The sequence below is a fragment of the Triticum dicoccoides genome, chromosome 2B (assembly GCF_002162155.2).
Source record: "Triticum dicoccoides isolate Atlit2015 ecotype Zavitan chromosome 2B, WEW_v2.0, whole genome shotgun sequence".
NCBI lineage: Eukaryota > Viridiplantae > Streptophyta > Magnoliopsida > Poales > Poaceae > Triticum > Triticum dicoccoides.
The window spans coordinates 787,117,170-787,129,590 of NC_041383.1; the positions used below are offsets into that span (position 1 = coordinate 787,117,170).

The 12,421-nt window shown below is 50.1% G+C and overlaps 1 protein-coding gene across 1 annotated transcript; it reads left to right on the forward strand.

The window, feature by feature from the left end:
- The first annotated feature begins 6 nt into the window (after window positions 1-6).
- Window positions 7-3,728, forward strand: LOC119366314 (phytosulfokine receptor 1-like). Its single transcript, XM_037632024.1, has one exon. The coding sequence runs from the start codon at window positions 322-324 to the stop codon at window positions 3,454-3,456; it is 3,135 nt and encodes a 1,044-aa protein (XP_037487921.1). The 5' UTR covers window positions 7-321; the 3' UTR covers window positions 3,457-3,728.
- Window positions 3,729-12,421: the final 8,693 nt, after the last annotated feature.

Genomic DNA, 12,421 nt, shown 5'->3' on the forward strand with positions numbered 1-12,421 from the left:
CCTCTTTCCGCCGCTCTCACGGAAATCTCGCGATTTGTTTCCGCGCGAGGTGGACTGGACGGGACAGATCTCCGCCGCCCTTGCTTCCGCCACCGAGCTCAGTTCGTCGGGATTCACTTGACTTTTCCCCCTTTCTCTCGTTGCTGAGGAGCGTTTGCCGTCTGCGTGTTCTTGCGGCTTGGATTCCTCCGGCCGGCGGAGGCGCAAGGCGGTGGTGTGGGGTTTGGGAGGAGAATTGCTCGCCCTGGGCTAGCGGATTTTCATGCTCTTCAGGAAAGGAGCTGCCTTTCGCAGTCCCGCCGCCGCCGCCGCTCGCCGGAGATGGGGGCCCGCTGCGGCCTGCTCGGCTTCCTGCTCGTCGCCGCCGTCCTGCTCCGCGTCCGCGGCGCCCACGCCCTGAACCAGACGTGTGATGCGGATGACCTGGAGGCGCTCCGGGCCTTCTCCGATGGCCTGGACGGGAAGGGCGCCGGCGCCGGGCTGGCCGGGTGGGGCGCCGGCGACGGCGGGTCGTGCTGCTCCTGGACGGGCGTGTCCTGCGACCTCGGGAGGGTGGTTGGGCTGGATCTCTCCAACCGCAGCCTCCGCGGCGTCATCTCCCCCTCCGTCGCCTCCCTCGGCCGCCTCGCCGCGCTGAACCTCTCCCGGAACTCGTTCCGCGGCCAGGCGCCGGCGGGGCTCGGCCTGCTCCCCGGGCTGCGGGCGCTCGACCTCAGCGCCAACGCCCTCTCCGGCGCGTTCCCGTCGGGCGGCGGCGGCGCCAGCGGGTTCACGGCGATTGAGGTGGTGAACGTCTCCTTCAACGAGTTCGCGGGGCCGCACCCTGCGTTCCCCGGCGCGGCGAACCTGACGGTCCTCGACATCTCCGGCAACCGCTTCTCGGGCAGCATCAACACCACCGCGCTCTGCGGGGCCGCGCAGAACCTGACGGTCCTGCGGTTCTCGGGGAACGCGTTCTCTGGGGATGTCCCGGCTGGCTTCGGCCGGTGCGAGGCGCTCTCCGAGCTCTCTCTCGACGGCAATGGCCTCGCGGGGAGCCTGCCGGGTGACCTGTACACGATGCCTGAACTGCAGAGGCTGAGCTTACAGGACAACAACCTCTCCGGTGACCTCGACAACCTCGGTAACCTGTCGCAGCTTGTGCAGATTGACTTGTCATATAACAAATTCACCGGCTTCATCCCTGATGTGTTTGGGAGGTTGAGGAAGCTGGAGTCCTTAAACTTGGCAACCAATGGCTTCAATGGCACATTGCCCGGTTCGCTGTCAAGCTGTCCAGCGCTGACAGTGGTCAGCGTAAGGAACAATTCGCTCTCCGGTGAGATCACACTCAACTTCAGCAGGCTGCCAAGGCTGAACACTTTCGATGCTGGGTCAAATAGGCTGAGTGGTAACATACCTGCTAGCCTCGCCCGGTGCGCCGAGCTGAAGACGCTGAACCTTGCTAGGAACAAGCTTGATGGGGAGATTCCGGAGAGCTTCAAGAATTTGAGTTCATTGTTGTACCTGTCGCTGACAGGCAACGGCTTCACGAACCTGTCATCGGCACTGCAGGTCTTGCAGGATCTGCCCAAATTGACCAGCTTGGTGCTCACCAACAATTTCCATGGGGGGGAGACGATGCCAATGGATGGCATCAAAGGGTTCACGAGCATGGAGGTGCTTGTCCTGGCGAACTGCGCGCTCACCGGCACGATCCCCCCTTGGCTGCAGACCCTTGAGAACCTCAGTGTGCTGGACATTTCGTGGAACAAGCTGCATGGTAACATCCCCCGATGGTTAGGCAGCCTGAACAATCTCTTCTACATTGATCTGTCAAACAATTCGTTCACCGGGGAACTCCCCGAGAGCTTTACACAGATGAAGGGTCTGATTTCAAGTGATGGCTCAAGTGAGCGGGCATCGACCGAGTACGTCCCGTTATTTATAAAGAAGAATTCAACCGGCAAGGGCCTGCAGTACAACCAAGTCAGCAGCTTCCCGGCGTCACTGATCCTCTCCAACAACTTGCTTACTGGGCCAGTATTGCCGGGGTTTGGCCATCTTGTGAAGCTTCTTGTACTGGACCTGAACTGGAACAACTTCTCAGGGCGAATTCCTGATGAATTGTCAGGCATGTCGAGCTTGGAAAAGTTGAAGTTGGCTCACAATGATCTCAGTGGGAGCATACCATCATCTCTGACGAAGCTGAATTTCCTCTCCGAGTTTGATGTGTCATACAATAATTTGACTGGAGATATCCCAACTGGAGGCCAGTTTTCGACATTTGCGAATGAAGGCTTTGTGGGCAATTCAGCACTCTGCCTTCTTCGGAATGCGTCCTGCTCCAAGAAGGCTCGACTTGTGGAAGCAGCACACCGTAAGAAGAGCAAAGCCAGCCTTGCTGCAGTTGGAGTAGGAACTGCAGTCGGGGTTATCTTTGTCTTGTGGATTACTTATGTGATTTTGGCAAGGGTTGTTCGTTCCAGGATGCACGAGCGCAATCCAAAGGCGGTTGCTAATGCTGAAGACTCCTCAGGTTCTGCTAACTCAAGCTTGGTGCTGCTTTTCCAGAACAATAAAGATCTCAGCATTGAGGACATCTTGAAGTCCACGAACCACTTTGATCAAGCATATATAGTTGGATGTGGTGGTTTTGGCCTCGTCTACAAATCAACGCTGCCAGATGGGCGAAAGGTTGCGATCAAGCGCCTTTCAGGCGACTATTCTCAGATTGAGAGGGAGTTTCAGGCCGAAGTGGAGACACTTTCAAGGGCCCAGCATGAGAACCTTGTGTTGCTGCAGGGCTACTGCAAGATCGGCAACGACAGGCTGCTGATCTACTCATACATGGAGAATGGCAGCTTGGATTACTGGCTTCACGAGAGGACGGATAGCGGCGCGCTGCTGGATTGGCAGAAGCGGCTGCGGATAGCTCAGGGTTCAGCAAGGGGGTTGGCATACCTGCACATGTCATGTGAGCCACGCATACTACACCGAGACATCAAGTCAAGCAACATCCTTCTGGATGAGAACTTCGAAGCCCATCTAGCAGACTTCGGACTGGCGAGGCTCGTCTGCGCATACGACACCCACGTCACCACCGATGTCGTTGGGACCCTGGGCTACATTCCTCCAGAGTATGCGCAGTCGCCCATCGCGACTTACAAGGGCGACATCTACAGCTTCGGCATCGTGCTGCTGGAGCTGCTCACCGGCCGGAGGCCTGTGGACATGTGCAGGCCGAAGGGGAGCAGGGACGTCGTGTCGTGGGTGCTTCAGATGAGGAAAGAGGACAGGGAGACTGAGGTTTTCCACCCGAATGTGCATGACAAGGCAAATGAAGGCGAGCTGCTGAGGGTGCTCGAGATTGCGTGCCTCTGCGTAACCGCTGCCCCCAAGTCAAGGCCGACGTCGCAGCAGCTTGTCACCTGGCTTGACGACATTGCCGAAAACCGTAGCTTAATAATCCAGTGATGCATCACTTTCACTTCAGATATATAGTTCTGGTTTTGCTTGAGCAGAGCATCAGTTTGGTGGTAGCGCCGTGAAATGGTTATTAGTGGTGTACATAAATATAATAGTGTTTACATAGCGAGAAATACTGAGAAGTTTCTTTGTTTGCTACATATGCCCGCCTAAGTTTGGGCCTGAGCTTCCTCTTTTCCATAAAGGTGATCACAGGAATATCACAAAAAAGCTTTGTAGTTCTAAACCATCTGGATAATAATCAAGCGTTTTTATCTGAAGGTATCTGTTTTGTAACTTCAGTTACTTATGTCTGAATTTCTAATGTTTTATGTTTTCGAGTGAATTTAGGAACTTATAGTTTGACACCGAGAGCCAAAGGATGCTGTGTTGTCTGCATGACCTTAGCCTTAGTCTGCTATTTCTCAGTTTTTCCCTTGGCATATCTGTGTATTCTGTGATATATTTTTGTAAACATATTTTGTGACTTGACGAATGGCTGGAGCTGAAGCTACAATGTTGTTCTAAACGAGTTTAACATCATGGATTATTATTTTTAACCAAAAATAATAATTTTTTTTTGTAGTTCTAAACCATCTGGGTGATGATTCAGCGTTTCTATCTGCAGCTATTTTACAGATTTTGTGGGCATCTGTTTTGTAACTTGAGTTACTGATATGGTATACATTTTTCTTAGTGGATATTTTGCCAAAAATGCTACATCTACAGGGCTTTACAGGAGTTTACAGGCTCCTTCCGAACTTCATAAACATCACCCCCCCCTGATTTTCATGGGGGTGGGGCCCCTCCCCAACTAACACCCAATTAAAAACCGCCACATAAAATCAATCCGGTAAACTCCTGTAAAAACCCGTATGTATAGCATTGTTGCTATTTTGCTGTAGTAACCTGCTAATACACGCTGTTTCATGCTTGCGAGCGAATTTACTAACTTACAGGATCAAAACATCCATGCTCTGATGATATTCAATCTGCAAGGCACTCACTAAACTTGAAAGATCAAACATCCATCCTCTGGTGTTGTTGTCTGCACGTCCTTAGCCTTGGACTGCTATTTTTTTTCGTGCACATATATGTTTATTATGTTATCTGACTAGACTACTAGTTGGAACCGAAGATACAAAGTTGTTCCAGATGAATGACCAGACCAGGTGTTAAAACGCCAACGTGCCTACTCAAATGCTTTCAAATTGAACTTAGTAACTAGGATATCTTGTTTCGTACCTCGAGTTCAACGTATGAAGCACTTGTTGCACTTGCCATCAAGCATAGTCCTCATGTTGCTGACCGTCTCTGACTCGGTACAGGTTTCAACTTAAACAATGCTTAGCTTCCAACTTGAACTACTATGGTGCAACTTTGAAATTGAAAAAAGGATTTAGGTTCCAACTTGATTAACTAGAGGTTTCAACCAAATAGCATCCATATATTAACAAAAATTTCGCATGTTTCAATTTGGTGAGTTAGAAATTTCAATCGAAGAACTCCAAGATTTCAACTAACTTCCAACATGTTTCTACTTTTGGATCCACAACTTCCAACCAAAGAACTCCAAGACTTCAACTAACTTTTAACAATATTTAGCTTGTGGAGCCATAGCTTCAACCACAAAAAAAAATCAGCCCTCAAATTTATTCTTGGATCCTAGTTTCAACTTCATGCAAACTGATATTTGATTTAGCAAGACAATAAAACATATCAAAAAATAAGGGGAAAACACTAGTTCCAAGCCCAACTTAACCTCCCTAGTACGACGTGGAGAGCACTCCGACATTGCGAGATGAATCATTGTAGCAACATGAGGGGTTGGGAATCGATGACCCACATAAGAAGACATCATGGTAACACATAGTGGAGCCATCATAAAAGCTCCCATGCAGGGTCTATGATGGCGCTCGAGGACAAGCGTTGACTGGAACAACATCTTGCTTGTTGGTGGAGGTGGCATTAGGGGCATGAGGGCAGAATGGCCATTGCAACAAAGTGCGAGAGTGACGACTAGCGCACAACGAACAACAGTGCTAGCGGGACATGAAGATGGCACAAAGAAATGACGAGGAAACCTGGAGAGATCGAGAGATTGAGGAAGGTCCCTGAAAAGACAAGTCTCTAATGAGATCAGTCTCCCGACCCCCACGTCGCCTCCCCGAGCGAGGCGATCGGGGGCTCTCCTTCCCTTCTCCTAATCCCTCCCACCGTCATCGGCGTAGGCCACCGGGCCTTGCTCACGTGGTGCCGGCGGCGGCGGCCCCGTCCCCTCCCCCCAGGCGGCGCTGCGGCTCGGGTGGTGGCGGCCGGCGGTGGTGCACCCAGGCCAGCGACGAATGCGGCGGCGGTGCATCTTCACGGGTGGCGCGGCTCCGGGTGGGGAGGTGGCGGTGGCGCGGCTGCTTGGCTGCGAGGCAGCGCGATGGCTGGCGGCAGCACCATTCCGTCCCAGATCTAGGCCCTTTTGGGCCCCATATGGGTCTGGGCGGGCTTGACGTGGGCTTTCCAGCGTCATCTCCGGCGGACGGAGATGTGGCTCGGGCTAGGGGTGGTGGTGAAGACGGCGCGTGTACTGCAGCGCAACGACGGGAGCTTCATGAGCCCGCTTCGGGCTCGGTCGGGCAGGGGTGCCTGGTTTGCTCTTGAGCTACGTCCGACCGGTTACCGCCGAGGGTGGTGGAGGTTGTTCCCTCCCACGTGGCTTCTGACCCTGCTGCTCCTCGTTTCCGGCTACTTCCTCTCGATCCCGTCGGTCTCGCTTCGCTTGTCACAGTGAGACGGCGAAGGCGACTGCAAGACTGTGGTGGTGCATATTGGTGGACGGCAAGTATGGTAGAGCGTATTGGATCGTCTGGGGTCGTGGTTGGTTGGTGTTGGGAGAAATCCTAGTCGGCCTGTCCGTCACTGACACGGCGACACCCGTGGGCGCAGCCGTGCCTTCCCAAAGGGCGTTAGATATACCTCTTCCCCCACGACCCTTCGCGTACCGGGGGAAACCCTAGGACATATCCGGGTAGCAGCTTCGTTGTCGTTGTGTTCCTTCTTGAAGGTGTTGCTTGGTATGCGGCGTTTCGCAGTGCTAGGAGTGTGGTGGAATTCTCCGACGGGCACATCGGTTGCGAGTCATCTATGTTTTCGTTGATCCGCCATTGTCGGCATTTTTTCTTTTTGTATTTTCTCTGTCATTTCTTTTGGGCGTGCATGTGTTGCTTCCGCCCCAGCACCTATCGTTGGTTGTATCGATGTTGTTGCTTTGTAATACAAAGCGGGTGGAAACCCTTTTTCGGTAAGGAAGGTCCCTGAAGATAAGGAACAAATGTGGGACTGACACACACATCTTGTCAGAATTGTTCATCCCACAAAGTAGCAAAGTCGATAAACTAATTTAAATTCAATATATTTGATATACAGAGAGAATCTAGATTGAGGACAAAGGTTTCCATTTGTTACCATTTGGAATCTTATATATCATTTCCAAGGTAACAACCCAAAATACACAAGGCACATAGGTGTTCATTTGTTATCCACTAGTAGAAAAAGGGCCATTTGTCCCGGTTCATAAGGCCCATTTGTCCCAGTTCGGGCACCGGGACTAATGGGTCAGTACTAATGCCCTACACCTTTAGTCCCGGTTCTTATACCAACCGGGACGGATGGGGCTTCACATGGCCGCTGCGGCTTGCCCAGGCAGGGGGGCCTTTTGTCCCGGTTGGTAGCACGAACCGGGACAAATAAGCGTCCACGCGTCAGCAGTTCAGGTGCTGGGGGTTTTGTTTTTGAAAGGGGAGGGGGGTTGGGGGTTTGTAGGGTTAATTTAGGGGTTTCATATATTGTGTTAGCTAGCTAATAGAGAGAAGTGGCCTCTATTATCTCTGTGCTTGGTCGACGCTACGTACTATACGTATAGAGGGGACTCGACACGCTAGCTAGTAAGAAAATGAAGGAAACCATTATGTATAGAAGATCGTCATGAACATATACAAAGAGAAGTGATCGACCTCTCTCCTTCTTCGAGAGATTTGTCGAACAACAAGTTTTCATATATCTATCCGACGCTACTAGCTACATATATACAATATAAGATCTCTTACAGTCCCCTAACATCTGAACTCATATTCCACATGGTATTCTCCGTCTTTATTCATGACGTGGTCAAGAAAGAATCCCGCCAATTCCTCTTGAATTGCTTTGATGCAATCTTGTGGTAGGAGTTCAGCCTGCAGCTGTCAAAGCTAATTTGAAGAAGGGGGTCAATACATATATATGAATGAAACTCAACACAAATGATGGTAATAAAATAAAATTGTGAATATTATTGCTTACGCACTTCATAATCTTCTTTAGAGTAGCCCCGCTTAGAGATAGTCGCATTGTAGATGTACTCGCATATGTAGTATCCACAAAAATTATCCCCGCCTTCCTGCCACCACCACTTTATACGAGAAATAAAGGTCAACCAAACTGATAATCAAGCATTATAAATGGTATTGATGAAACTAGCTAGAATCAGTGGGAGATCCGCGGAACTAGCTAGTAGTACTTACTTTCGGGTGTGTAAATCACAACTTCCCCGGCAGTCCTGGAGCTTTTGCGGTGAACACTTTCCAAACCCTGCGTGACAAAAAAATTTATTACTTGATACCAGGAAATGAACACAGTTGCCGATATGGTGTGATAATGATCGATTGAACTTACTTCTCGAGCATTTCAGTCATGTTCGCATACTCCTTGGGATCTTTTCGTCTTGAGTCTAAGACGGTTACTAGTCCCTGCTCAAGCTTAATCTCTAGGAGAATAAAGTGGAAGCTGCGCATGCATGCATAACTCATCAATTACATTACTATAACCTAGAGTAATAAGGGAAACCGAATATGCACAAGATAGTAACACTCACATGAAGTTGTAAGGAAAGAGTATTTTATCTTTGTTTTGATTTTGAAGCAACGATTTTAGCAAGTTGGCCTCGGCTTCTTTGGCATCATGTTTAACCGTCCATTCATCTATGATATTTGTGTTAATGAACCCAATATCCCAGATTTGTCTTTTCTTGCATTCGACGATCTTCAATCTGCATAATATAGTGAGGATAATTATATATACATGCAATGAAAGAGCTGAGCTATATATAGAGATTTAATTACAGAAGTAGAACTTACAGACAGTAGCAAGTGATGATTATTTTATTGAGGGCCTTCTGATTGAAAAGCTGGAAGAACTCCTCAAATGGAACAGACAACAGATCAATTCCAACGAGGTCGTGCTCCTCTTTAACTCTCAGCATCAAAGTATCCTTCCCAGACTTGCAGGTGTCCATGTACCACTTATGGAATCTTCACAGCATCAAAGTATCCTTCCCAGACTTGCAGGTGTCCATGTACCACTTATGGAATCTTCACATCATCGTTGTTGGAGGAGGAGCTCCAGGTTTGCCGAGAGGCTTCCTGTACTGGTATTTTTGTTCGTCCACCTCCATTGTATCAAAATGTGCATCATCAGGCAGGTAATCACTAGGATTGGTACCGGGCAGCAGATTTGCGACAATATCACTAGGCACATTCCGCGGGGGGCACGATTGGTTCGCCTGTTCGCCGAGCTGAGGATTTTTTTCCCATTTCTTCGTTCTTGTAACCTTTTGTCACTTGAAGTAGTTCCCGACTAGCGCGCTTCTTGCGCTGCCTTTTTAAGGGCGCGGACATGGTTGTCATCCGGCAGAGATGGTGGTGGTTTCCTCAGGGCATTGATAGTGGGCTTTGCTTTCACCGGATCTATCTTCTCCTTCGGAGGTGGATGTTTCTTAACTCTTTGCGTTTCAGAAAAGTTCTTCACATAGGATTGACAGATCTCCTCGTTTTCCTCCACAGTCCTCTCGCATGGTAACTTCTCTAGAGGCTTGAGAGCTGGACCGAATCTGTATTGCCTCCCGCCTCTGGCTGTACTGCTAGACGCCGGAGCGGCCGGAGCGGCGGTGGCTATCTTCCTTTGTTGCTTATGAGGCGGAGAAGGAGGTAGACTGCTACGACACGCCGGAGCAGCCGGAGCGGCGGTGGCGCTCTTCCGCCCTTGCTGGCAAGGCAGAGGAGGAGGCGGGCTGCTCGGACGCGCCGGCGTAGGCAGAGTGCCGCCATGTGCCGAAGAAGGAGACGGAGTGCCCTGATCACTCGCCGGAGGAGGAGGCGGAGTGCCCTGACTCGCCGGAGGAGGAGGAGGCGGAGGCGTCCAGTTCAGAAGGTAGATGAGCTCCTTCCGCCATAGAAATGGAGTCTTCAGAGAAGAACCCAGCCGAGTCTACCCTTCACCGGTAGGGTGGTTAAGCTCGAGCTCCTCAAATCCCTCCGTTATTTCATCCACGATCACAACAGCATATCCTTCTATAATCGGACGGCAGTGAAAAGTTGCGCCGGGTTCAGGAGGTGCAACAGAGCCGACAACCGCCTTGACTTTGAAGTTCTGCCATTGCGTCATAAGGTGGCAATCATGAGACTCCGTGATAGCATCCACGGGGTAGCTAGCAGGAGCCGTGAAGACAGGCTCCTGAAGCAGATCGGTGGAATCCACGCTGCTTCTCCGCTGAGATGGTGGGGTAGCTTCGGGGGTAGCTTCGGCAGGTCGCTTGCTGTGAACTCCTTCTCGTTCCTCTAGCGCTTGTACCCTTGCGTGTTGCTTCTGCAATTGGGTCTTCTCCACTGTCCTCCTCCTCTCCCGGCCTTTGTAACCGCCTGCGTCAGGAAATCTAGCCTTCCACGAAACGGAGCCTGGCGTGCCTCGTGTCCGTCTAGGGTGCTCAGGATTCCCGAGGGCCATTGTGAGCTCGTTGTTCTCTTTGTCGGGTACGAATGTCCCTTGCTGTACTACGGCGATATACTCCTGAAGCTCCGTGACGGGTATTCGCAGTTGCTCGTTCGTCCAAACGCACTTTCCTGTTTCAGGGTCCAAGGTTCCCCCAACCTCGAAGAACCAATTCCTTGAACGGACTGGCCAGTTCAATGTCTCTGGTTCGACCCCTTTATCAAGCAGGTCATTCTCAGCCTTCCCCCACAACGGCCGGGCTTTGAGGTAGCCACCTGACCCTGTGCGATGGTGATGCTCCTTCTTTGCAACATTTGTCTTGTTTGTCGCTGACCTCTTCTTACTCTTCTTCGATGTCTTGTGGGCCAAAAATGCGTCCCAGTGATCTCTTATCTTCTCAAATCGGCCGGTGAACTCTGGAGTCTTTTCTTTGTCGACAAACTTTGTTTTCAACTCAGTCTTCAACCTCCTGAATGGATCTGCCATCTTCTTAAGAGCATGAGCCTTGACCAATGACTCTATAGCTGGCTTGTCCGGATTCTCCACTGGCGGTAGGGTAAAATTTTCCTCCAGCGCGGTCCAAAGATCATCTTTCTGCCTATCATTAACATAAGACACCTCAGGGTCTTCGTTCTTAGGCTTATACCATTGGTGGATGCTGATCGGGATCATGTCCCTAACAAGAACCCCGCACTGAGCAGAAAATGCTTCCTTGGTCCGGATGGGTTCAATCGGTTGGCCATCACGCACGATTGCTATGATGGTGAACCTTTCATCCTGACGCAACCTTTTCTTCGGGCCTCATCTCGTTACCGAAGTTTTGCTCGATCCGGAGAGCTAGAAAAGAAGAAAGAAGAGAGTTAATATGTGTACATACCAAAACAATTAATGCATCAATTATCTATAGTCAGCAAAGGCTTAATTAATATATATACCTGGTCGGACTCCGTTCGGTCACTGGAGCCGTCATCATGGTCTCCTTCTTCCACCAGCATTCGGTCATCAAGCCATCATAATCATGTCCTTCCTCCTCCATTGTTTGATCACCGCAGCCTGCTTCACCCTCTCCTTCCAGACCATCGGTGTTGTTGAGATACGACAAGACATCACCTCCGGCTGCGATTATGTCCCCCAACATCTGTTCTGCTTCCATGTCTCAGTGCTCCATAGTTTCTGCAAATATTACAACATGGCAATTATTGTACAAACATGACAGATGGATATATTAGTGGCAAACGTATACCTAGCTAGCTAATCACAAAAAGGAATCATATTAGTGGCCTCGACACTTCTAGGGTTTGGGGTGGCCTCGGCAACGCTTCTAGGGTTTGGGGTGGCCTCAACGACAACGCTCTTTTAACTTGGTAAATTTGGGTGGCCTCGGCAGCGTTCTAGGGTTCGGGCTGGACCACCTCTCTCATGATTGTCTGACGTCCGGACCGACAAGGGATTTAACAAAATGGTGACATTCTGGATGTGTAGAAAATGGTCCATATTTTTCCTGATCTCATCTACCACTCTATATGTCACGTTGTCTAGTGTCAAAGAATTCAAGAAAACCATGACTTCATCATTAGCCGGAAATGACAGGTGCATAATGGTATGAAGCTCTTCAAAGTTGTTTTGGAACGGAGTTCTCGATAGAATAATTTGCTTTTTGGTACAAAGTTCAGCAAGAGCCTTCCGAATATCGCTATTTGGAAGGCCTTTGCTGAAATTCGTACCAAAAGGCAAATTATTCTATCAGGAACTCCGTTCCAAAACAACTTTGAAGAGCTTCGTAGCATCATACGCTTGTTACTTCCAACCCTTGATGAAGCCATGGATTTCTTCACTACTTTGATAGACAACGTGACATATAGAAGAATATATATAGATGAGATCAGGAATAAATTGGATCAACTTGTGCACATCCATAATAGGGGCATTCTTGATAAATCTGGACCCTCACCCCTGGGCGACCCTTGAGCCCTCGACGACCCTCGAACCTCGATCGCTCGGTGATCCATGACCCTCTACCCTAGTTCCCGACCCTCGACCCTCTAGCCCGGTTACTTCTGGCTAATGATGAAGGCATGTATTTCTTCTATACTTTGACACTAGGCAACCTCTCGACCCCTCGGCGATCCTCGACCCTTGACCCCTCGACGACCCTCGACCCTCGAACCCTCGATACCTC

What these genes read in the sequence shown, in the direction of transcription:
- LOC119366314 (XM_037632024.1), top strand. Translation starts at nt 322, where the DNA reads ATGGGGGCCCGCTGCGGCCTGCTCGGCTTCCTGCTCGTCGCCGCCGTC.